At 40.9% G+C, this 26,681-nt stretch overlaps 2 protein-coding genes across 2 annotated transcripts in view; one reads left to right on the forward strand and one right to left on the reverse strand.

Moving 5' to 3' along the window:
• Positions 1-26,681, forward strand: part of GTF2F2 (general transcription factor IIF subunit 2) — a 90,889-nt gene that overhangs the window by 29,249 nt on the left and 34,959 nt on the right. Inside the window, exon 6 of the mRNA XM_035553313.2 lies at positions 11,003-11,084. Coding sequence (XP_035409206.1) covers positions 11,003-11,084 — 82 coding nt within the window. The remainder of the gene's footprint in view (positions 1-11,002; positions 11,085-26,681) is intronic.
• On the reverse strand, positions 1,072-1,845 carry KCTD4 (potassium channel tetramerization domain containing 4). Its single transcript, XM_035553314.1, has one exon. The coding sequence runs from the start codon at positions 1,843-1,845 to the stop codon at positions 1,072-1,074; it is 774 nt and encodes a 257-aa protein (XP_035409207.1).

The following is a 26,681-nucleotide window of genomic DNA, read 5'->3' on the forward strand; positions in this document are numbered from 1 at the left end:
GAGTGACTGGTTTGTAATGCTTGCCGTTAAATTAGGGCTGTTCCGTCGAAGCTATTAAAACCTTGTTTAAAATATAAATTAGCAGATTTGATAAATTGTGAAGATGAGGAGAAAGAAGATATTTATTCTATTACTTATATTCATGCATCTTAAATGCCAGCAGGTGGTCTATTCAAAACTAATACTGCTAACTGCTTTTAGAAAGCTACTGTGCAAAGCAAGGGCTCTGTTAATTGCCTGTCGTTATGAACACCAATGATTAGTAGAAAATAGTAACTTGAGCATTGTAGGATGTCATTATTGGAAGCCTGTTATGTGAAACTTTATACCAAACATTTTTATTAGCCATCTGATAAATATATCTAACCAGAAAATGTAACGTTCTCTGCAGATTCAGCTCATTTCCCATAATAGAACTAATCCCTCCCCAGCATTATTTGTTGGTTTACATGTTTTAGCAGTTGTTGTTAATGTAGTAACACAGCTGTAAATTTGATTTTAAGTGAGTTGAAATAATTAGTTTAACTTTAAAATCGAGTTGATTGATTTTGAACCCTCTTTCAATTTCATGTTTTGGCAAATCCAGGACAATCGCATAAACACTAACGAACGTTCAGAAGAATTTATTCCATTTAAAATCCAGTCTGAGACTTGTTATAAGCAAAACAGATTTTAAGCCTGCCTGTTATATGAAAATACTCTCCCTACTGCTTAGCAGAGCAGCAAGGTGTGTGCGTGGTAGTCATACAAGTACACAAAAATCCAGCCAGACTCTCCGGCTGAAAGACAGCATGAAGAAAACATATTACAAATAGCATAGAGCATTCAATCTGTGTTTACAGTGGTTAGCAGATAATTTTTTTTATTAAATTCAGGCATAAAATTCTCATTCAGCTTTAAGTAAGCCAGAGATGGATGTCATTATGAGATTTACATACCATTAGCTCACATTAACTGATTAGCAGCCGAGCTCTGTGGCACAGGGCTAGTTAGATACGATATTTGTGATGCCAGGACGCTGTAGTTACAGGAGGTTTGCTGGCTGCATGCTCGTTTCCTCTGCCTTTGCAATTACTTGATAAAATGAAGTGCATCGCTGTGAACAATAGACCCTTTCGAGCAATCCAGGCTGGTCAGCAGTCTAAATCCACATTTTAAAGCCATCATAATAGCCTCAAACTTAAGAGTCTCCAGGGTGCAGACAAAGGTGTTGTCCTCCTTCAGCACAAGTCGTGTACCATTTTCAGACTTTATGAAGTATTTGAATTGGATAATATTTGAAGACACAGAAAACTCCTCTGGAAAGCCATCCAGCCTGCTTTTGGACACCAGTACGATTCGGGATTTAATTTTTGCTATGAAATCGGGAGCATTACAAAAAATCCTAAGACCCTGGGAACGGTCGTGGCTGTCAGTTATTTCCAGGAAAGTAGTCTCTCTAGACGCTAGCTGCTCCTTCTCCCACTTCGATTTCACTGCATCTGATAATACCTTAAGCTGAAAAAAATCTGCTTCGTGTGCCAAAAGTTGATTTTCTCGAAACCCTTCCGGTAGCAGAAGTTCTCCATTTCGTAGGAAGTTCAGAATGTGCCTGAAAAGGAGTCCATCTCTGTCTATGAAGTAATGTCCATCCGCATCAAAAGGGCACATTATCTTGCCGTTGATGATACCTTCAAGAAACGAGTCTGGATACTTGGTTAGTGTTTGTTTCTGTGTGATGTATAGATAGCCACCAACGTTCAGAGTAACCAGAGACGTTTTATAGTCCTTGTCTTGCTCCGAGCCTTCGGAGGTGCAGTGTTTTTCTTCAGATTCCTTTGCTCTTCTGTTTGATTTTCTCTCCATTATCGAAGCGAGGACGAAAAGCCAGCAATCTTGCTTTGTTCCTGTCAGCTTGAAAAGACGATTTTTTTAAAAGCACCTCTCTTCAGCTCCGGCACGATGTTGGAATGGAAATGCTGCTAGCATTGCTTGGTCTGTCAGCTGGCTTTTGCAGTAGGTGGCGTATCAGCTGTGTATGCAGGGAGATAGCAGGAATATGACTGTAAAGGGGAATTTGCATTTAACTGTGTAAGGGAAGAAGGGCATAGAAAGCGTTGGTCTCTCTCTTACCTTTAAGTCTCAGAAGTTTTGAGGGTTCCTCACAGAAATGAATAATGATATTCTAAATGACACCTTGTTTTTAGTACTTTGAAATGTATTTATAGTATCAGGTGGCCAAATCATGTGTAGTGCTTGCGGTGTTAAACAGGACAGCTTCAGTTATGTTTCAGGGATTTTAATCTTCTCACGTTTTCCTTGTACTGGTTGTGGCACCTGATTGATACAGCAGGACAAGGCTGAAATTAAATGCATCCCCATTTGTAGGAGGGCGGGGGGGCTCATTTGTCGAGTGTGTGCACATACTTCTCATTTACAGGACATGTGCACAGCACCAGGATGTTTTCACAGCACATACTTTGGAAGTGATATTGAAGACGTGTTGGTCTGACTGGTTTTAAGTTTGTGGTGAAAGCTTCCATTTTCATTGACGGGAGCATCTGCACCCGTACAAGAATTGCAGCCTAATCAGGTTTTGCTTCTTCCCTTCCCTATGCCATAGATAAAAACTGTTTCAGGGAGGAGAGAGGTTTATAGTGGTGATTTTTTTTTTTTTTTTTAAGTCACCAAGGCTATCGAGCATCAATTCCTTCCTTCTCAGTAGCAACAACTGTGGAACAAAGGGTTAGTGTGCCTACAGATCCCGTCGAACATCGCAGAACGCTATAGCTTAGCAACACTTCTGCACGGGGGGGAAGCAGCAGAGCACACGAACCAAATGGCTGTCTTCCCTCTGTGAAACTGTGCTCTGGGGTTCGCCTTCGGTGCCTTTTAGAAAAGGTTTCCCCTTTAAGCATTCGCAGCTTCGGGCAGGGAAGGGAAAGCTCTGCACTCATCTATGTGTGCATTTCCTTGGGGAGCGGGAGGGGGGGAGCGGGCGGGAGGCGCCGCATGCATCCAAAGCAGGGGCAGGAGCGAGCACCTACCTCGGGCTGGACGCGGGGAGGAGATCCCATCTTCTTCCAGATGTATTTTTCACTTTTTCAGGTAGATGCCTCCTACTTTGCACAATTAACAACAGAGAGACAGATTATACCTTAAATTCTTCTGCTCTGTTCCTAAAGATATTATTCATACCGCTCCCACTGTCTCTAAGGCTGTTTATTGATACTGTAGAGTCATCACTATAATATTTTATTAATTGGTAACTGAATCTAGTAGAAATAAATGCACTTTTTTTTTTTACTCGCTATTCTACTTGCCAGGGTGTCCCTAGCACTGATACGCTATTTTTTTTCTGCTGCTGTATGTGATATATTAGGAAGATATTATTCATTAGATTTGATTTATCAGGAATTAGTCATGGTTTTATTTTTAACTCTTTGATGCCATTGAGGTGTTTAGCATCACTTTAGTCAGATTTCAACCAATTTCTTCTGATTTTTAAACATTTACACTTTTTTTTCCAAATATAACTTATTTCACAATTATTAAGTGAATAATCAAGAAAACGAGAGAACAGAATAATTTTTTTTGTTGTTGCCATTACAAGAGGCTTCTGTTGAAATTTAGTTTAACTGTATTTTCCATCATTTGACATGAATGTACTTAAGTCATGTATAGCTACAGTGTTGAACCGTGCTAGTGGCTGTTAAACCCTAAGAAAATGATTTCTGTGGTGTTTTTGTCGTACGTGGTGATCTTAAAATACTTTGAAGTTGAACAAGTGATGTCCTGGCAGAAGTAAGCAGGGATTTCCAAGGAGAGCTGGGGTTTCTAAAGGATATGTTTTTTTTTGGTGACAAGCTAATCTCTCTACATTTTACATAATCTTCTGAATGTTTTAACACTTGCAGTTGAAATTTTTGACTTTCCTGAGCAAGTATGTATTCTTCGAAAGATCGTGCAAAATCACTTTAGTGGTTCATATGATAAAATATTCAAAGTCTATTTGATGTGGCAAATATGCTGTGGAGATCATGAATATTTACATTCAAACCTTTGAGGCTTGAAAAATGTAGAGTTGACGTAAAACTTGCATTGCAACAAACCCATGTAACTTTACTTCACATGCATCTGTAACGTGAAATTTGAAAGAGGCACATCTTTGTGAAAACTTTCTGCTTAATGTGCCATACTCTTCCAAACGGTCCTCATTCTTTGTATGCTCTTGGTGAGGTATATGCTATTGCAGTGCATTTGGTTGGTGAGGTAGGAAGTATTTGAGTGGCTTCATGTATATTTTAAGGTATTTGTCGAGAAAAACTGAATTTCCTTTTTTCTCTGTTTGTCCTTCTCCTAAAATATTGTCCAGAAGTTCATTTTGGCAAAGGTTCACAACTTCAGAGACATTTTCCCTAGTCTTTTAACCCCAGAGTGTTTGTGGTGCACCAGGAGAGCAGTGAGATGTGCTCAGCGTGTCTTGGTCCTTTCTGCTTCCAAATGGATTGGGAGGGAGCAACTTGCTGCTGAACGCTGTCCCATGCCATGAGTGAGCTGCCTCTGTTTCTGCCTTGTACAGCTGAATGATGCTTGCTGCCGTGGGTAGATAGCAATCCCAAAATAACTATTGCTTCACAAATTGCTGCTGTGTCACCTGGTTGCTGGGGTTGGCCATTCAAGCGGCACTAGTTCAGCTCCTTCTCAGGTAAGCCATCCCAGAGACAGAGAAAATTGCAGCGCTGCTATCTGTCATCTACGCAGAAAAACGAATCTGAGAAGTGAGGTAGGGGTCTGCCCCTCATTTTGTGTTATGTGTTTGCTTTTGGAAAAAAAAACACCTTGCTCCTCCTCAGCTTCCATCCTCCTCCTGAACCTCCTGGTCTGGAAGTAGCACCTAGTGGAGCTGAGGATTCAGTGCTGGAGCACACGACAGAAAAGTCAGTGGTTCACCAAGGGTTCAGCTTACTCATGCATCTGAACATCAGCTTCACTGAGAGACTGTTACCAGTGAAGATGACCCAGGTTACAGAAAGATTTTCTGTAAAAAAATTTTTTTACAATAAAGTCTGTTTGGGTTATCAAGGCAATTTGCTAGTTATTTAATGTCATAACACAGAAAATTGGCCAGGTTGTGGGATAATTAAACCGTTCAATAGTTACTGTCTCACAGTAACAGTAGCATAGGCATTCTCATCCCAGTAATAACTCCAGGATGTCGCTTAACAGCTATTGAAGACAAGCTCTACACACTAATTAAAATTGAAGAACTTCAAACAAGGAAGTCTGAACAATTTGCATTCAAGAGTTTTAAAGGAGCTGTCTAGGAAACTCTGTCAGCAGTTGCTGTTGATATTTTTCAGCAATTTTTGAGCGCTGCAGTTCTCCAGGACTGAAGAAACAAATGCTGTGCCAGTATTTGAAAGGTAAATTGGACAACTCAGGTATGCAGGAACAAAAAGTGACTGTGAAAAACAGTAGAACATCTGACTTGGAAGTCAATTAGTTGAAAATTAAGGGAGAGCAATATAATGCTGATCAATGTGGGTGGAGGGAAAATGGACTGTACCTTTTTGTTGTTGTTGCAATTTGTTCAGCAAAGGAGGTAGTGCTTTTTTTCTGTTAAATCTCTGAGTAGGTCCCATTTGTCAAAATACAAAAATTATATGAATTACACAATTATATAAAATACCAAAATTATCTGCCAGGTTTCAAACTGGTAAATGTTAAGCGGAGAATTATCTCTGAAGTGTTGCTGTGGTTTGGTTCTCAGTCCTATTTATTTTTAGTCAGTGAGCTAGCAGGAGACAGCTACCGATAAAGTCTGGAGATGATATAGACTGGGAATGTAGTAGACAAGGAGACGCTTACTGATGCAGAATCATTTGGGTAGTCAGTTGGGATATTTTAATATGGCCAAATAGGAGTTTTTATGCCTAGGAATACACTGTAGGTGGAGCTTGCAGTATGTATGCTTGTGGGAAGGGTAAGGCAGAGGCTCTGGCCTGTGTACAGTCAATGCATCCCCAAAAACTGAAGTGAGATCGCTGTGGGCAAGGGTCAGCAAACTGGATCCTGTCCCATGCACCATCAAGTCTGTCTGTGAGGACCACAGCTCAGGAGAGACATTAATAAATGGAAGTTTCTCAGACCAGTTAATAAGCTGAAAAATATGGCTATTGGAAGATTTGAGGAAATGTGGCTTGTTAGGCTTAATAGAGGTTGAGAGTGTATAAGTGCCTGGATGGGCAGAAAACTTCTATTCCAAGCTGTTCAACTTAGCAATTACAGGTCTAACAAGATCTAGGGGCTGAAAATTAGAGCTAGGTGCAGTCAGACAGAAAAAATAACACATGAAAATCTCCAAGCCAATCTGTCTTTGCCTCTTTCTTTCTCTCAAAAAATAAAATAAAAACATCTTCTCCGCAGTTCCAATAAATTTCTCCAGTGCCTGTTTACTAAGATTTCCTTAAGTGTTTTCATGGAATCGTAGACTAACTGGGGTTAGAAGGGACCTTAAAGATCATGAAGTCCCAACCCCCTGCCATGGGCAGGGACACCTCCCACCAGACCAGGTTGCCCAAAGCCCCATCCAGCCTGGCCTTGAACACCTCCAGGGATGGGGCATCCACAGCTTCTCTGGGCAACCTGTGCCAGGGCCTCACCACCCTCACAGTGAAGAATTTCCTCCTAACAGCTGATCTAAATCTCCCTTCTTGTAGTTTAAAACCATTCCCCCTTGTCCTAACATTATCTGCCTGAGTAAAAAGATGCTCTGCATCTTTTTTACAAGCCCCCTTGAAATATTGAAAGGCCACCACGAGGTCTCCCCATAGCCTTCTCTTCTCCAGGCTGCACATGCCCAGCTCTCTCAGCCTGTCTTCACAGGAGAGGTGCTCCAGCCCCCTGACCACCCTCACGGCCCTCCTCTGGCCCCGCTCTCACAGCCCCACACCCTCCTTGTGCTGGGCCCAGCCCTGGACGCAGCACTCCAGGTGGGGCCTCACGAGGGCAGAGCAGAGGGGCACGATCCCCTCCCTCCCCTGCTGCCCACCCCTCTGGCGGTGCAGCCCAGGACGCAGTTGGCCTGCTGGGCTGCAGGCACACACTGCTGGCTCCTGTCCAGCTTTTTGTCCACCAGAACCCCAAATCCTTCTCCTCAGGGCTGCTGTCAGTGAGCTCTTCTCCCAGTCTGTGCTCATGGCTGGGATTGCCCCAGCCCAGGTGCAGCACCTTCCACTTGGCCTTGTTGAACCTCATCAGGTTCATGTGGGCCTATTTTCCTTGTGGTTTTAACTCCCTTCTGTTTATTTGATGGTGATCATCAGTGGAATTTGAAGCTGGAATCAGCATCTTCCCCATTTCTCTGTCACTTCGCTAAATAGTAAACTTTTGAAATTCCTTTATGTATTAGCACAGGGGTGTTCAGGTAGGAATACAGGGGTGAGTGCATCTGGCAGTTGATGTTGCAGCTAAGGGTTATGTAGAGCAACCTGCCTGTAGCTGCACTGACTCTGTATTTGTACCTCTCCCCCATGTAAGGTCTCTGAGGGTGTCAGACACCTGAGGAAATGAGGTATTTTTAATGGGGAATTGCTACTTTCAAGCCTTATTCATCCTTTGGGTTCTAGGTTAATGTGATATGGAAGTGTCAAGGCAGACATGTAGCACTTTGGATGTCTTTTCATTGCAGCTCTGGCCTTGCAACAGGTGAGAGGAGACCAGTTTCTGAAGTTACCACGCACCAGTTGGTGATTTAAGGCTAATTAGGCTGTGAAAGGAGTAAAAATAGTGTTTCCCCACTTCATTCTTGCATTTGGAAGTTAGCATGTATCTTTGCAGATTTAGTCCGATAGCCTCTCTGGATGTCTTCAAATCCCCAGGAGAGTCCAGGGAAAGTGAGACACAAACCTCAGCTTCTGGACAGGGGATAAGTTTTGACAACAGGCTGGGTTAGCTGGAAGGCCATGCTGTCAGACACTGTGGACAGCCTTGTACTGGGAAGCAGCTGGAGCATTAAAAACCAAGTCCAGACCATTGGTAATTAAAAGAGGTTATCGCTGAAGACATAAACCATGAGATAGTACTAAGGATAAGCATGTTTAATGGGTAGGTTCAAACAACAGTTACTTTACTTCCTGAATAGTTGGTGTGGGGGACCTATGTGTTCCACAGATTCTAATTCTTCAGATTTAAGAGTGTGGCTTCAAAATTCAGCAACAATTTTGTGCAGCGATTGACAGTGGTGTGTCAGTGCTTAGACAACTGGCTTGCATGGCTTAGATGAGTGTGGGCTAGTCAGCCTTGTTCCATGCAAACCAGTGGAAAAATTGTCATTGAGTTGAGTGGATAGAAGAGAACAGAAATATAACAACTAGCATGGCTTTACACGAAGGTTTTTCTAGTCAAGTGTTTAATTTGTAGTTTCAAGTATTCAAGTCAAGTATTTAATTTCTAGTAGTTTATTTCTAGTTTCATTTATTTTGGAGATGACAAGTCCGTCTGATAAAGTAACAGCATGTTTGTAGTCTGCTTAGCATTTCATATTGCACGTAATTTGAAATCTTATAACATTCTGATTTTTGTTTAAAAAAATAGCAAGCATGGAATAAGATTAAAAACTAGCTGACAGTTATCAGAAAGTAATTATCAGTAGGAAGTCACTTGGGTTGTAGTTTGAAGGGCTTCCTCCAGGATTAGTGAGGGGGACAGCAGTAAGTGAAAATCACTGCTTATAGGATGTGTCGTGGTTGACACAAACGCTGGTCAGACAGTGAATAACTATGGCAGGACTGTCATAGTGTGACCTGGATCACTTAATTCACAGAATCTGTTTAAAGAAAATGCATTTTAACCAAGCCAGAGGCAATTACATACCTAGGAACAGGGAATGCAGAGCACAGAGATAAGACGCTAGGCTTGGAAAGACTCTGGATAGATGCATTAGTGATATAATCGGCAGTCAGCTCCATCGAGCCCCTGAGCTTGATTTTCAGAGAGCAATTGATCTTGGGGGGAAACCACCAACACAGGGCAGTTCATTGAATCCTAAAAGAGATGGGGCCAATTGCTTTCTGAAAGTCGCCCTCCCTCTCTTGAATTCAGGGTCTGCTGAATAACCTTAAGATGGCTAAGGTGAGGTGAGATCAATTGCAACCTCTTGTCCTGTATCCGTTATTTTATATCCATATCTAGTTTAGGTAGGGGAAGTACAGGAGTATTACATCCGTTTTCTGCCTTCCATATTCTGAAAATGTCATTGAAAGATTGAACAAAGTGCAGATAAGAACCATGAAACTTTAAGCGTGGCATAAAGTGCCTTATGGTGAGATAATACATGAGCTTTAACTACTTCATTTATTGAGAAGACGATTGAGAAGTGACTTGATTACAATGTAAAAGTACTTTCCCAGGGAGAAAATACCAGGTACTAAAAGGCCCTTTAGCATACTATAGAAAGACATAATAAGAACCAAATGCCAGAAGCTGGAGACAAATTCATATTAGAAATTAAGCACTGATATTAGTAGCACTTTAGTCACACACAGGTTGCTAGGTTCTGTACAGAAGAAAGAAGATAAAATTTAATTGTCTGTAGTGCACGGGAGTTCAGGCAAATTGGCCAGGTTGTTTCTCTTCATCATGAACCTTAGAAATCAGTAAAAACAGAAATGTTTTCCTATGTTGCTTTATGTTCAAAACTACCTGCAAACGTGTGGTATTCTTCTTCCTTTAAAGGATCTAGTGAATTTCTAAGCCAAAGCAAGAAGTTTTAAATTAAATCATTTTTTAAATACTTGGTGTTGAAGTAATTGCTGTCTGCATTATTCAGAGGGAGCGGGCTTAGATTTCCAGATGTAATAATATTTCATCCGATAAGGCATTGGAAAAAATTACAGGCATCTCAAAAAGAGCCTTGTGTTGCTTGACATCACTTTTTCTAAGTGTTTCTGTTCTTTCGGTGACATTGTCAGCAGGAACTGACGGTGACAGTGTACTACCCTACACCGACAGCAAGACAAGAATGTCTTTTGGAAGGAAATTTCAGATCGTGAGAGTTAATCAAACCGTTAATGTTAAGAAACTCATCTTTTCTTGTTATGCAAGGCTATTCCAAAGGTGTAAATTTTATACATATTGCACTGGCTATACCCAAAAGAAATGGTAAAAATTGACACCACCACCCCCTTCCATGCACTAGAACATCATAGTAGAAATACAGACCCCAGAAATATTTTGCCACGGTCACTTCTTTCTTCCTTTCTACATAAGGTTGCTTTTAGTTTTTAGGCTTTTAGACTTTTTTTTTTAGAGTCGGCTGGTACTATCGTACTGCTCTGGTAGGCGTTGTTGCTTTAGGCAAAAAGGTGTTCACATCGGATGACAAAGTGACTGTTACAGAGGTGAATGTGGGGAGAACAGTATTAACTAGAACCTGGTGGGTGATCGTCTATGTTATGAACAGCAGGATTTTATTTCTTTTTCCCCGAGTGTTAGCATATGTGTTACTTGTTTTTTATCATAATAATATGAAAATTAATTAATATTTTTTTTCTGAAGGTAAAAATGAAATTAAATCTCATTTTATATTCCATTAGTTTTGGATATTTTGGTGGTTAGGTTCTCTTTGTGTTTTTTTTTTCTTTTCTTGGACACTGACTGTATTCAATGCACATTTCTAGAAAACTGTTCCTAGGCAAGTTGAATTCAAGAATCTGAAGAAAAGAAGACCACCCAGTTACCAGCCTTTTATTTAAAATTTCATCTTTGTGATTTGTTCTTGATATGTAAAATATCTGATGGCAAAATAAAGATGTGTTGCGGATACCTGCTGTGCAATCAAGTTTTTCCTGCTTTTTTCTTCAGTGTCAAAATAGCAGAGATTTTAGAATATGATTTGGGAACTTACAATTACGTTATATTTACTAAATGCTGAATTAGAATGCTGAAACAGAATTCAAATATTGACTGTGTTGGTGAATTTTATTTTAATGTCCAGTTTTGCTTTGTTTTTTCCTACTAGATAAACTTTCCCTGGAAGGAATAGTGGTGCAACGTGCTGAATGCAGACCTGCAGCTAGTGAAAATTATATGAAACTGAAAAGGTAGGGCAGCTCTATTAGAAATGGATATGTAATATCTTACTTTGATGCTTTTATTATTGTCTTCCTAGGGATGGACAACTTCAGCATTTTAGGGGTTTTACATAGGATTTACACAGGATTGGAACTGTTTTGGAACTGATTGGAACTGGGTGGATTTACTGTAAGGGAATGGAGGCTGGTGTGAGGCTTATACCTCCCTCTGGTGTTGTCTGGTGGGGTGATGTGGACTTGTGCGTTTCATTGTGTACAAAACTCTTATTAGAGCACTCATATGAATGCATGTCTGTATTTAAATGTGATCAAAACAGAATTTACTGAAGCCTTATGGGTTTATTTGTCTGGTTAGGACCAGCTTCTGGTGTATAGGCATCTGTGTGGATTGTCCAAAGTGAATTCCACTTAACACTTAAAACTGTGCCATGCTAGACAAAGAGTACCTCTGAGAAGATATTTAAAATGCCTAGAATAGGAAAGACTTTAGGGAGAAGGGCTCAACCTAAACTGGGACGCTTGCTAGAAAAAGTAATGGAAGTGACATGGAAATCACAAGTCGCAAATTTTAGTTTCACTTAGTGACTTTGGAAAATTTCGTGCAATGCATCTAGAAGTCACCATGTGATTCATATATCATTTGCATAATTAACTTGGTGATGCTCTCTATTAATAAATCAGATTTGGAATTCAATCATGCACTATATTAAATACATACTTATATATTTTAAACATGTGAGTTTTCATTAAATCATCCTCTTACATTGTTAGTTGGTTGTATATAGAGAAATGCAAGGCAGGAAATTTCAGAAAGACAATTGTCAGTGTTACACACTTAGCTTTAAAACCTTCAAAATAAATGCAGAAAAAGCAAAACGATATTTTGATGTTTTTCCCCAATTCCCGATCTGTTTTCTGTGCATCATATACCACATTTACAGTATCTTATGTTTTATTAACTTCCTCTGCGATCTAAACTGCTCCAGTATTTCCTTATTGTGTTTATTCAATTCTGAGACGTTATGTTCTAGCTGCTGGCAAATCAGTGCCATAACTTTGCTCATGTGCAGTGAGCTATTTCATTTCAGACTGTGTTCTCTGATTGCTGTCATGATTTTTGTCATCAGTGTGAAATGGAGTATGAAGCAAATGTGATGTTACTAGAAACGGACTCATTTCAATCTAGCTAATTTAAATGTATATGAATATACTCTGTGCAATGTATTTGCTTCATAATTGTTTTAATCACAGGTTGCTTGATCCAAGTGCTTTTTTGCATTTTGTACAGTCTTCTGTTCCTCATCAGAAAAGCTTCCGTGGTAAGGCCACAGCAGGAGGCCAAAACCAAACTGACACACTACCCAAACTTCAAATTTTTCAGCATTCTACTTTCTGTCATGTGCACATGCATGCCCCTTCTGATCTCTGATTTTTTTTTGTGTAGAACTCCTACAGGAGCAACAAAGATATAAACCGTGAAAGCAGGTTTTGTCTTTGGAAGCACTGAGAAGCTGAAAACTGACTGTACCCTTTTTTTTTCTTTGCTGTAGAAAAATTGTCAGGCAGTGTATGCCTAGTTTCTAACTTTGCATGTTGTTAGAAGAAAAAAATAATCTCATCTGGTGGAAATCAGCATGAGATTTAGCAGATATAGCAGTCAGAGCCTCAAAAGAAATTGGTTTATGTCCAAATACTGTTTCTGGTACTTCAGTAGCAGAATCTAACTTTTCGCTCCCTTTTTATTCTCTCCCACCCTCAGCATGGTGCAGTGTGTACTTGTACTGGGGAAAAAAAAAAAGTGAGAGCATTGAAGATAAACCACATAAATTATAGAATTGTGTTATATTAAACCATTTTTATTCCCTTTTTTATTTACTATTGTGCTTTACATGAGAGAGACTCTCCAAAGGTGGAATTGATAATATTGAGAAAACAGCAAATCTGTTGTGTAGGCTTCAAGTGCTACAACAGTAAATCGAATTTGGGAAGGAAATAAAATTAAATGATAAGTGCAGTTGCTTCAAACTTCGAAGACCTAGAAAATGAAGTTAAGCTGCACACTCCAATAACTCTAATCATTTGTTTTCCAAGAGCTGGCAGTGACCAAAAGGAATTAGATGCTTCCCTGGTATCGAACAAAGATACGGATCCCTTCTCTTTTACCCTCTGTATCTGGGTCAAGGAAGTAGGCTACTGGGTACGACGTGCTGCCTCCCATTTGGTTTCTGTCCTGTTTTGTAGAGTTTTGACGGGAGGACGGAGTGATGGTCTTGTGACGGGCCTGCCAGCAGTTAGGTGGGAGATGAGTGTGATACGTGGGTTTTAGGACGGGTAATGAAAGCACAGAATTAGACGACACGTACATAGGGGTGAAAGCGTTGTCAAACCTAGCAGATGATTGTTGTTTTTTCCCAAGGAGCAGCCTTTGATTTGATTATGGGAAGGCTGCAGACAGCTTACGTTCAGAACCATTTGAATACAAGGCACAGATGTGTCTCCTGTCAGAAAGGTTAAACAAAAGTTGCGTGACCTTCACTTGGTATTATCTGTTTTGTTATTTATTATCAAGTTTTGTTGTTGGCAGATTTATTTGTTCCATTTCCCTGAACTCCAGGCTCTAGAAGGGGAACAAATGCCATGAAACACTTGCTGTCCTGCACTAGTAAAGCTTCATGCTACTGGATTTCTTAGATTTTTTTATTAACAGCGTGTCTCTTCTTTGTAATGCCTTAATGGTAAGTTACACATTTACAGTTACTGCTGGTGATGCTGTTGCAGCTCGTTGGAAAATAATATGGGGTTTCCAAGCACCTGTCCTGATACCTGGCTCGTGGTAGTGGATCTCATGGTCCCGCTTGAAAATATTTGGACTATGTGGTGAAAAAAATAGACTCTGTTCCCAACTGCAGGCAGATTTACTGTGTGGTGGTCACAGAAGAGACTCTTCTGAGCTGCTACTCCTTGCTGCTACTCCCCTGGTTGCCCTAGGCCTCTAGGACTCTGGAAGATGATGGTGTGGAACCTGTTGCAGCAGAGGGTGTATCTCACAGCTGGGATTACACGTACGGCTGTTTGTACAGCACACACTCTTTGTTTTGTGCCCCGCCACACATCACCCTAGGCAGGCTGCCTTCCCCTAGGCAGCCTCCAGATCCACCCAGCAGGTCCCACCCAAACAAGATTATTTTCTCCATCTCACTGTAGTCGGCTTTACACCATGAGGAGGTGTTGTCTGTCACTTAATGTTGTCTCTTAAGCTTAAGAGATGTTCATTTGCATTATTTTCATTCCATGGTCCCAGCGTTTCATTGCCTTGGCATTAATGATTTCCCATAGAGAGAGGTCCCCCAAGAGGCTAGTCTGCATTGCAAAGAACTGGGCACAGGGAGAGAGGAGTCCCCCAGGCAGTCGGGATCCCCTCAGGCTCTATTTAACTTGAGAGGAGAAGAAAATAAGGCTTTGATAGTCCTGAGGTGTTTTTGCTATGAAGAGAAAGAGAAAATGGGGGACTGGCATGCACTCCATTTCAAATCCTCTGTGCCACACTACCTGCTTCCATTCTTGCCCAGGTCCTCACCTCGCTCCTGCCCTTCCCTCTGACCACGGCTGGCCCACTTCCTTCAAGATTCTTGCTCAGTCTCCCCTTCCCATTTCTGTTTTCTTCTGTTTCTCCATTTTCCTCACAGAAAACTTATTTTTCAAAAATAAATAGAACGCATCGGTATCCTAGATGCTCCAACCAACTACATTTCGTTTTGAGGAAAGTTGAGAAAAACAACTCGGGGAGCGACTTCTGCACAGCTCTGATTCAACCTGACATATTATCAGGATCAGTCGCTACAACGAGTTCCCTGGGATTGCTCACATCGTTCGCAACGTGGTAGCTGGGTACCAGACTAACAGTTCTCGGAGGAGGCTTTGAAGGCACATTCAGGCGCTGCTCAAGTATTTGATGAATGTGGTGTTTGATAGTGCTTCCCCAAAAGCAGTGCATGGCACGCAAAAATTGGGAGAAAATCACAGTCCGTGTTTCATTCTCAATGTTCTCCTCAAATGCTGATTGCCTTTCACAGGTTTTTTGGAGACTCTGGATCAGGTATATGTAATCTGAATCACTGAACTTTCCCAAACTGTGTGCTAGATTGAAAAAAGGAGTCAGAAAAAAGATTTCGGAAGGCAAGATCTGACATTTAAAACTGCAGTGAGGTTGTAATCTCCACGATTCTCTCAAGCAACTTAAAAATACAACTTGAATTATTATTAGTGAAAATGGTATTTGCCAACGTGGCAGCTCATAACAAGGTTACAAGAATTTTGTATGTCGTCTTGCTTTTTCTGTGGAAAGGCTTCTACAGAGAATGTGATGGAGGCCCTTAGAAAAAACTCCTGGAATAAACACGTATCGGGGGCTTTTAGGAAAAATGGGCTGTAAGCTGTTCTGGAATAATTTATCATCTTCCACCTTTGGAAAGTCACATTTCTTTATAACTGTATTACATAGGTTGCCAGAAGTCCTGACATTTGCTGGTCTAGGCCAAGCAAGTGAAATTTAATTAGTGTAGACGAGTTGAACTATTTGCTCGTCTTCTCAAAAATACTGTTGAGAGTGTTGACTGACAGTTTAGAATATTGCTGAAAATGAACATTATGCCAGTTTTTTCTTTTTTTTTTCCCACATACCCCCTACTAGGAAAAGAAAATGAATAATTTGACCAGCATGCCACTTCGTATATATTTTGGTAGATATGCTCAGTTGGCTACGAATTCCCTTTCAAAATAAATATGTATGAAGAAACCCGTGCATTTTCCGCAGCAGCTGACGTGCTGCGCAAATGCTGTTCAGTTTGTTTGAAGTGGGAGGCCGTTTTTACACACAGCTGAGGCTGCGTCTTCTTGAGTCAGTGTCACCACGATTTTCAAGCACTGAAGATCAATTTCTTTGTCTTGAAATAAAATTCAGCTCAGTTCAAAAAGGTGTTCCCTAAGATGTTTTAAGTAACTCACCAAATACCATTCTACTTGTGAACAATTGGACTGCAAGGTAGTAAATTCTTAAGTTTCTTGGTCCATTTTTTTCAGATTTTTGGAATAGAGTAAGGAAGAGGAGCAAGTAAGAAAAATAGGGTTAAAGTGAGATGAGTTGAGCAGCGCTGAGGAACAGTTATTCCTCATTTCAGAGTTGGTAGAGTTGATTTTGTTGGTTTGCTACGTATTGCATTGTAATCTTAGGATCTTTTCTCTGCCTCTTTTCCCTTCCATTTTGTGTATCGTCTTCTACTGTTCTTCCAAGTGCTGTTCGGAGATTGGATTTTAATAGGTCTGTTAACATTACCATGCTATTTTGTGCAGTGATATGAAACAGTTGTAATTTTGGTTGCTGCTTCTGGCCATTATAGTAACGTTAATAAAGAAGGAATAACCTACTGTTTGTAACGCAGCAGGTATTTTATCACGTTTCTCTTAAACTCAAGTAGGTCAACGTATCTTTTTTGCCCCATTGTTGACTTCAGCTTCTCTTGGCCAGGTGTATACGGGCTATTTTAGGAAAAGAAAGAAAAAAGCATGTAACTTTTTTGTTCAATACACTGCCTAGCGTATGAATCATATTACTTACGGAAGGCAGATACTCTCTTAAATTTTGCACAGATAATTGTTGGATCTCCATTTCCTTCCTCTTGCAAATGCATGGAGACACTGGATGAAAAAAGTGGGCTTCCTTGCTGGTTAACTTACTCTTCTCCTTTCTCTTTTGCCTTAAAATGGCTTTGTAACAGTGCAGCATGAAATGTGTCTTCTTTGTGTCTTTTAACTGTTATCCATTCCAGGTGATAGGCACACCTGCATTTCTCTGGAATTGCAATTATGTGATGAGATGCTGCTGGGATGCTGTCATGCTTCTTCATAGCTGGCCTACAGAACGTTTTCTGTGCTTTTCGGAAAGGAAAGTTGCTGAGAGGAGCCTGGCATGAAGGTCATTTTCAAAAACAATAGAGATGTTTAGGGGTGGGCATTTAAGAAGGGCTTATGGCAAATATTGCATGGATTTTTCCTTATTCTCTGGGGAAGGAAATCAGTAGTTGCAGTTTAGGAGCTCTCCTTGTCCTGTTTCTTTAATACAGGCTTCATGGAACAATATTCCTCTTCTGCTGGTTGCTCTGCTCCTTTTCCCCTGCTAGCACAGGCGTTGCATTTAAGAGCATATCTAGTTTGCCTTTGTGGTAATTAGCCAAAAAGCGTCCATTTCCTTGTTATCTGCTGAAAGGGGCAAGGCTAAAAATAGTCACTCTGTAATATGTTCCGGCTCCAGCCGTAGCCAATTTCTTCAGACTGAAAAAAGCTGCATTAAGTACCAGCACCCAGCACCACAAGTTCTGGGTACTTGCATTTCCAGCAAGCCTAAATGTCAGTGACACAGAGTCCTTCTCTGGGAACCAAAGTCTTTGGGGTTGTGCAGCACTGGAGGTCTTTTTACCTTCCTGCTACCAGCCCTACAATACTTAGAAAGATGTCTCTTCCAGTAGGGTGCTGTCCAAATTTCAAGGAGGTATTTGGTTAGCAGGAGGGCCACCACTTAGGGACATCGTCCCCAGGGCTTAAGCAGCACTGATTCCTTCTTATCATCTTCTTTTCCGTCTGTAGCGTGGATGTCACAGTGTAGTGGGTGAACACCTCTAAAAGGGAGTACAAGTGTAACTGTCACGACTTACCCTGTGTTATTAGCCATACTAACCTCCTGTTTTATTTGTTTACCATCATGGTTGACCCTGTCAGGGAAGGTGGGATAGCTCGTTGGTATACCGAAGGCCATTTCTCCATCAGTGTCAGAGTTCAGATGTTAATCTTAGGTTTCTGTGTTGCAGAGCAGAGCCCAGGGAGGCGCACGGATCTCTCCCCAGCCACCATGCCAGATGCTACAGTCATGCTGAGCACCGCGGGTGTTCTGGGTTCTGCAAAACTGCTTTGGCAACTACCAGCCTTGACGAGCTTAAATTTACACAATATGTAGAATGTCAGCACCACAGTACATCTTCTATTTTTAAGCAACTTTGTTCACATACTACTGATGATATTTGCAATTTGTGGAAGATCAGTAGACTGGTATCATCCAACAGCTACCCTGCTGCCAAGGAGCTCCAAAAATTGTGTGATGTCACCGAGTACTGAAAAGTTACGCTTGTGCAAAATCACCAGGTGGCAAGCCCTGTTGGTGACGTATTGATTTCCCGTCTTATTCAAAGATTTCTGTTTTTTTTTGGCAAAAAGAAATTGAAACAACTGTCGGAAGGGTGACAGGGTGCACGTACCCTCCAAGTAGCACTTGTTACTTGGGTATCGCCACATTCAGAACAAGTTCACAGATGACAAACCATCCATCCTCTGTTTCTGGTTCTTTTTTTGCAGGAGTGTCTGTAGAGCTCCAGTGCTTCGCAAACTGGGGTTCACTGTGAGCAAGAGTGTTTTAATTTCTTGAGACATGGACAAAATTCCAGTGGGAGCTAAACTGCTCAAGTCCCATAGGGCCAGCTGCGCCACGTGGGAAGCAAGCGGAGGTATCTCCTGTGCTCCTCACAGGCTCTGTGGGTGGAAAAGCTCCCAGCTTTAGAAATTAATTACAGCATTTCTTATTATGGGAGAATCTTTCATTCTCTGAGTACCTCAGATACTCATACATGATGTTGAAACTCTGCGTCAGTTAGTACGCAGACACGATCCAGAAACATTTTCAGAGGCAGAATATTATGCAGTCACCTGCCAGTGCCCAAGTCTGGGATGTTTTAAAAAATGTCTTGGGAACTGAATTCAAATGAAAACCGTAAAGTGAAAAAGAATAGAAAGTTTTGTGGGGTTTTCTTGTTTTGTTTTGTTTTTAGAGTTGTAATGTAAAATCCTTTGAATTTTAGTAATCCAGAATTCTTCAGCTCACTTTTTTATCCCCAGATTAGCTGGATAGAGAAAATGAAACTGCAAGTATCAGAGGCCAGCACGTTGTGCTTAAGTTGCTAATGTTGTAAAAGGAACTTCTAAACTCTAGTGTTTGTATTATCTACCTTTCAAAATCTAGTGAAAATAACTTTCAGTGTTGTTTTTCACAAAATCTCTTCTGCAGAAAGTTACTTACCACAGCTTGAAAGAAGCATAAATGACTAGAAGGGACCAATGCCTAAAATATTTCTTACATAGGTTCATTTTATGCAAAATTTAACAATTCTATAAAAATGATGGTTTTCAAGCTTTTTATTTTCCACGTCTTCACTTACGTACAGACACATCAGCTCATTGCCTTAAGGGAAATGTATACTGCTATTTTAATTCTGTCACCATTGCAAAAGTAACATGGCTGTGAGAGAACAAGATAGTTTCTCTTTTAGATGGTATTTTATCAACAGAATGTAACTTAAATGTCAATGTTAGTGATGTGCAAACCATGAAATTGTTCTTTAGTTATGAGTCTATATTGAAGTTTGCAAGTCACTTTGTGTTTTGTTTTATTTTAAATGGAATACATTTCTTTAGTGAACCTTGTAGATAATAATCATACAGTTCCTTATTATGAACGACTGTGGTATTTCTGCCAAGCCGTTGCCTCCTTTGTTGGCAGTTAGTGGTTTTGGCTGGGATTTAATCATTGTCAGGTCAGTATCTGGGATGCTTCACGGAAAATTTTATGCTCTACAGTAAGCCAGTACCATCAGTGGAGCTGAACACGTATGTATCTGCAGTGGTAGAGTTACTGCAAATCTGCCCAAAGGTATGTTTGCCATATAGTACAGCGTCCATGTGAAACCATCGTGGGGCTCTACCCATAGCTGGGGACGGAATGGGAAGTTTTTCCTGAGCTACCCTTGCGCCTTGAGTGCTTTGAGTCATGTATCCTGCCAGGAAAGCGTAAGAACACTGTGGGCTTTCTGCCGCTCAGCTCCTTCCTTTCCTGCTGCCCGTGGCACAAAGCTGGAGCTGAGCAATCTTCTGCCAGCTCCACGTCTCAGTCTCCATCGAGCAAGAGATTTCCAAAAGCCTGGCTAGATACTTTGCAGTGCTAAAGGCACTTCTGGAGAGCCTATCCTGCAGGTCAGGCACTTTACAGTGCATACCTTTATTTTCCTTTTGTTTCTTAGTAGGTTAAATACCCAGTTAAGACAGTCCTGTAATCGGTATCAGTTTTTCTCCTAGGACCTTCATAAGGAAATCTACCAGGTGTAGTGGGACTCACAACAACATGTACACAGAGAGGGGAGTTCCTTGTAGCACAGCAGGTGGAGAGCATGATCATTTGTCTGCACTGATTCTCCCTCCTTTCCCACTTCTGCTGAGCACAGTTGTGTTAGGGTTTGTACTGGCTCAAAACAGCCAGCAGGCCGTCTGCATCATTATATGCTGCTCTAAGACATGCACGTTGAGAGCGTCCAGATTTTGGATACGGGCCTAATCGACAGTGGTGGCAACAGTAATCCAACTGTTTGTCTATAAAGTGTACACGTTTGCATGTTTCCAGTGAGATCTTTGTAGACAAATTATTAAGAAAAAAAACAGTTTCTGGATAGTACATAACTAAAGTTTTATTGGGTATGTCAGATTGTGTCTAGAAGAAGCATACTGCTTGTATGCCTTGGACAGCAATGTGACAGCTGCACATAAATGCTGAAGGGGCCAGAAGAAATACAGGGTTGTACACTGTACCTGCTGGGAATTAGATGTTTTTCAAACATTTCCCGCAGTGCATAATAGTAGAAGGAGGTAAAAACAGTTCATTAATGTATCTCGTAAAAATAAATGCCTGTATCTGTACATTTTTTCCTTTACAAAAGCTGAGCATCCAATTTATACGAAAGCAGGACTAGATGATCTTTTCTGACAGACCATTTCTTTTGGTCAGCGGTCATTATTATACTCTATATCTGGATGTCTTAAGGTACAACTGGTTTTATAGTTCTGTAGAATTAGTGGTTTCTCAGTGTTTCTTCTGTCAGCTTCATACGTTAAATGAGTTGAGACACAAGAGTATTTGACAGTTCTGAGTAAAAGAAAACTTCTGAGTGAGCAAGCTTTGGAGGCAAGGTATAGTATAAATTGGAACAGATTGCATGCTGGTATGTGAAATTAAATTTTCTAATAGAGTATAGGAAAGCAAAGCTGCTAAATGGAAATAGCAAAAAAAAAAAAAAAAAAGAGAAATGTGCTTATTTTCATCTACGTTTCCGACATACCTGAACGTTGATGATGTTCTGCATCCAAAGTGATTCTGCACAACTGACTACATATGCTGTTGATATCCCTATATATCATTACCTGTATGTATAAACATACGCATATGGTCAACTGCTCTGTCAAAATTCTTTCGTTCTTTTCTCTCTGGGATGCGTTCTCTTTATTAAGGTGTTGTAATTTAGCTATCTAAAGCCATTTCCAGCTGGTCCATCTCTGAACAATGTAGCACATCGTGTGTGCACCCTTGCAAGGTAGAGGTGGGTGGCAGTGCAGGAGAGGGACTAAAACTGGGGCGTTTTGGAGCACATACAGATTTTTCCCTTGCGCTCCCTGTCTGTCTCTTTTCTTCTGTCCCTCGCTTTTCCTTTCCTTGTCAACCTCCACAGTTATCTCACTCAGCCTTTAGGTGTGCCAGATGCTCCTACTGTTGCCAAGCAACATCAAGATTTGCTGATAGGAATTTTGGGTAGCCCTGTCTTTACTCGGATGGAGTTGCAAGTGAGTTTATCCAGGTTGACTCCTACGATGTATTTTATTGATGATTCATATTTCATTTTACAAATAACTAGTGCCAGAGGTAACAAACTTCCAACTTTATTAATGTATTAGTCCAGCCATCCTGGCAGACATTGATTGAGAGCAGCCCTGAGGAGAAGGACATGGGGATGTTGGCTGATGAGAAGCTCACCATGAGCCAGCAATGTGTGCTTGCGGCCCAGGAACCAGCTGTATCCTGGGCTGCCTCAAAGGAAATGTGGCCAGCAGGGTGAGGGAGGGGATTCTCCCCCACTGCTCTGCTTTTGTGAGACCCCACCTGGAGTGCTGCGTTCAGCTCTGGGGTCCCCAGCACAAGAAGGACATGGACCTATTTGAGCGAGTCCAGAGGAGGGCCATGAGGATGGTCAGAGGGCTGTAGCACCTCTCCTGTGAAGACAGGCTGAGGGAGTTGGGGTTGTTCAGCCTGGAGAAGAGAAGGCTCTGGGGAGACCTTACAGCAGCCTTCCAGTGCCTGAAGGGGGCCTACAGGAAAGGTGGGGAGGGACTCTTGGTCAGGGAGTGGAGTGATAGGACGAGGGGGAATGGCTTTAAACTAAATGAGGGGGGATTTAGATTATATGTTAGGAGGAAATTCTTCACTCAGAGGGTGGAAAGACACTGTCACAGGTTGCCCAGAGAAGCTGTGGATGCCCCATCCCTGGAGGTGTTCAAGGCCAGGCTGGATGGGGCTTTGGGCAACCTGGTCTGGTGGGAGGTGTCCCTGCCCATGGCAGGGGGGTGGAACTGGGTCCCTTCCAACCAGAGCCATTCTTTCATTCTGTGACATCTCACAGAATCCTTTCTGCCGCAAGCCCCGAAAGACCTGCCAGAAATTAACAGGTACAGCACCATCTTTTAGGTCCCAGACACTCTGGAACAGTAACTGAGAGAAGTGTGAACAGTCTCTTTCGTGCAGTCCTAGCCAAAGTTAATGCCAATTACGTATCTGTGTTAGGTTTTTGAATACTTCAGTATTTTTGCAGAAGAATCTAGCTAACCCTGTTTTAATACTAGTGGCAGAATCAGGAGGAACTGTACCCTGCGACATGTAATACAAATTTGAATTACTGTCCTGCTGTTCCCTCAGATTGTGTATGTGCTTGAGTGCTGGCTGAGACCTTGCCAAAGAGGAAGATAAAAGAAGTAGTAATGAATTAGGAAAAGAAACGGCTCACCCAAGAGCTTTCCTCTGCTCCTTCTGCTCTTGGACTGTGTTCAATTCTGAGGCTTTGTACAGAGCTCCCATTAATAGACACAGAAGTTGGGGATTTTACAGGATTCATTTTTGTGACTAACTTAAGGCTCTGGCGTTAGGATTCGAATCTACAGACCGTGGAGACAAATGGGACGTCCATCCTCCTACGTAATCAGTTGAACTGCCTTAATTCAGGTTAGAATAAGGTAGAAATGTGATAACAGCTTTAACATGAAGAATCTAAATGGAAGAAATAGGCCAATATAAGAGCTTAACTTCTCACAAGTCCAGACTCCTTTTAATCCCCAAACCATCTCAATGACAGCAACGTGACTGCTTCAAATTCAAGAGCTGAGGGAGGTGAAAAAATATGTGAAATCATTTTGATTAAAAAATAAAAATAAAAAATGGTTGGGGCTAGAAGCAATGAGACGTATTCCGGATGCCAAGCTTATTTTTAAAAGTTCTGGTGTCATGTCTGAAAGAAGGAAAAGAAAGGATCCTAGTTGTCTGACACTGTTAACTATAGCTCTGTTTCTAATGTTAGGAGAAAGCCTTGTGTTCAAAACCTGGTATAAGGCTGAATGTTATCTGTATTGTAGTTCATTTTTTCCAGCTGGAAAACAGACAGGAGAAATGAGAACAAAAAAAATATTCACGGCTAGATTTCTTTATGTGAAAAATGGAAGAAAATCCCAGCTTTCTGGAATATATTTTGAATTGAGAAGTCATCTTGAAAGAGACATTTCAGTGTATGTGAGTGTAGGCGGGAGTATAAAAACGTGCGATAAAAATAGCAGACTACATGGAAATCAACACTGGTATGTGGATACATACCTGGAGATGTTATATGGTAATATCTGAGAGAGAAATACGTGTCGGGTCTGTATTTGTGCAATACTTTTTAAAATGGAAAAACTCAAATGATTAATTCTCAAATTATATTTCAAATAATTTATTTTGAGTTCTGATTTCAGCTCAGACATTGGCTTCTGTTGTTGCCTTTGGGAGCTATTTAGAAAAAGCAAGATCATTTAGCAATGTTGCATTTTGTGGTCCATTGTGGAAAAAGGACTTTTCAGCAAAGTTCTTGAAAAGTAGGTGCTCTTTCTCAGAACACAGGGAATAAGTACGGCATCTTAAAAGTCTGAATCTGTGATCAGATTGCTTAGAGCATTGAGAAATAGCTGCAGTGGAGAAATGACCTTTTAGTTGACAAGAGGTAAATAGATCAAAATCATGGTTTTCAAAACAAGTGGATGTTTTTGTAGCCTCTTGTAAAAGCCTGTACAGATACAGCAAGCTGAGAATTCTCATACACGGTATTTTTGGTATCAGGAGCAAAAGGTGTTTTTTGTAGATAGATATAACTTCATGAAACTGGAAAAGGTTGATTTGTTTATATTTATAAAATAAACTGCCCTTCAAGTAGATATGGTAAAACAACTGGGAAAAAAACATCAGTACTTTTATTCAGCACTGTTTAATGATTCTCCTGCTGTACCTAATGTCTTAGAAAAACACATTTCAGATGATGTCTTCAGTGTCAGTTGGTCTTTGTTGTTATCAGTGTGATGCAGTAGCAGCATCTGTCTATGGGAATGAAATTTATGATAAAATATAGCTAATTATATCCCTAGGGAATTTATATTCACACATCTGATGAAACTGAATCATACAAGTACTTCTTGCTAAACTGTAGCAGAATTAAAGTGCCCATTTTCATTTCTACCCATGTAGCAAAAGTCAAATGTACACCTAACCCCTTTTCCCTGTCATAGAACCATTAAGGTTGGAAAAGACCTCCAAGATCACCTGGTCCAACCACCCCCTACCACCAGTGTCACCCACTAAGCCATGTCCCTAAGCACCACGTCCAACCTCTCCTTGAACACCCCCAGGGACGGTGACTCCACCACCTCCCTGGGCAACCCGTCCCAGTGCCTGACTGCTCTTTCTGAGAAGAAATGTCTCCTCATTTCCAGCCTGAACCTCCCCTGGCGCAATTTGAGGCCATTCCCTCTAGTCCTATCACTGGTTACCTGTGAGAAGAGGCTGACCCCAGCTCCCCACACCTTCCTTTCAGGTAGCTGTAGAGAGCAATGAGGTCTCCCCTGAGCCTCCTCTTCTCCAGACTAAGCAGCCCCAGCTCCCTCAGCAGCTCCTCACAGGACTTGTGCTCCAGGCCCTTCACCAGCTTCGTAGCCCTTCTCTGGACAAGTTCCAGGGCCTCGATGTCCTTCTTGTAGTGAGGGGCCCAAAACTGAACACAGTGCTCGAGGTGCGGCCTCACCACAGCAGAGTACAGGGGGACGATCACCTCCCTGGTCCTGCTGGCTGCACTATTCCTGACACAAGCCAGGATGCCTTTCTACCATAAATCAAAAGTAATATAAAACTCACTTTATTACTGTAACACAGACCAGAGAACATACCCTGGGTAACTTGAAGAGAAACACCTACAGCAGTTTCATTGCTGCATAATGGAGTAGGAGTAATGGTGTAGGTTTTATAAATTGATGCCTAAATCATCCAATCCAAGTAGTAGATTATTAAAACTTTTTCTTGCTTTTTAAAAACTATTTTTAGCTCTATTTTGTATTAGTAGATAAATATCCAATGCAGTATCCATTGTAGGTGGAAGATGCTTCCCACAAACTGCATTAGTTTATGGCACCATAGCAAGGATAACGCTAGCAAATAGTTCTTTCAGGTTTGAACCATTTAGTTACGAACAGATATTTTTCCTCCTTCTCTGTCCTGAGGACTTAAAGTTCCATGGTGTGGCACCATGAATTAGCAGTTGATACATCCTTTTTTTTTTTTAAATAAACAACTCTGAATGTCACTTGGATATTAGTTTGTACTCTGCAAAGGATGTTTATTATATAACAGTAGTTTTTTTTTTTTATTATTATTCCATTAACCTGTATGTTAGGAAATGTTTTGTGTGCATGTGTTGATTGTTGTTTCTGAACATGCCTGAGAGCCAATGCACGTGGAAAATGATCTGTATTTTTATGTATTCAGTGAAGTATATTAGTTGCTGTGTAGCCTGTGCCTTTATAATCAAATTTGTCTGAACACAGATTGGAATATGGGAATTATTTGGTTTCATTACTTTGTTCTTATAACCTACGAAGTTGTTTTCTATTGCACACCTCTTCAGATTTATAAATGTTCATAGTACAGCTGAGAGGTTTCACATGCTTTAATTATCTAAGCATATAATTTGTGAAAGTATAGAAGCTGGCAAAATGGAGGAGATAGGATACAGTTCTGGGGAAATAAATAGAATTGTATTTTTATCTTCTGTGCCTGTACTGGGACTTCCGATGGATGAAGGAAATCAAAATCTGTGAGGGCTGCTTGAAAAGCAGCTGCCTGGCCTGAACAGGGTGCAGTCATTCATCTAAACTGATGAGAGGAAAGCCAGTAAGTTATGAACCGACCTATTGATACTGTTTTCCAACAAAGATTTCAAATTTCAAAGAGGTAAAATACAGATTTTTTAAATATAAGTAAACAAAAAAAATGTAAAACAGTATGTAAGGCATCACACGTAAAGTGTTAGCAGCCTTAGCGAATTATGTTTTAGATAAAGATACACCTGTTAGGAAATAAAATGGCATGCATATTTTACTTGTGGTCAGTGAATTCAAATGAAT

The sequence above is a fragment of the Cygnus atratus genome, chromosome 1 (genome assembly GCF_013377495.2).
Source record: "Cygnus atratus isolate AKBS03 ecotype Queensland, Australia chromosome 1, CAtr_DNAZoo_HiC_assembly, whole genome shotgun sequence".
In the NCBI taxonomy this organism is placed as follows: Eukaryota; Metazoa; Chordata; class Aves; order Anseriformes; family Anatidae; genus Cygnus; species Cygnus atratus.

Coding starts and splice junctions, on each gene's coding strand:
- KCTD4 (XM_035553314.1), bottom strand. CDS start 1,845: ATGGAGAGAAAATCAAACAGAAGAGCAAAGGAATCTGAAGAAAAACAC.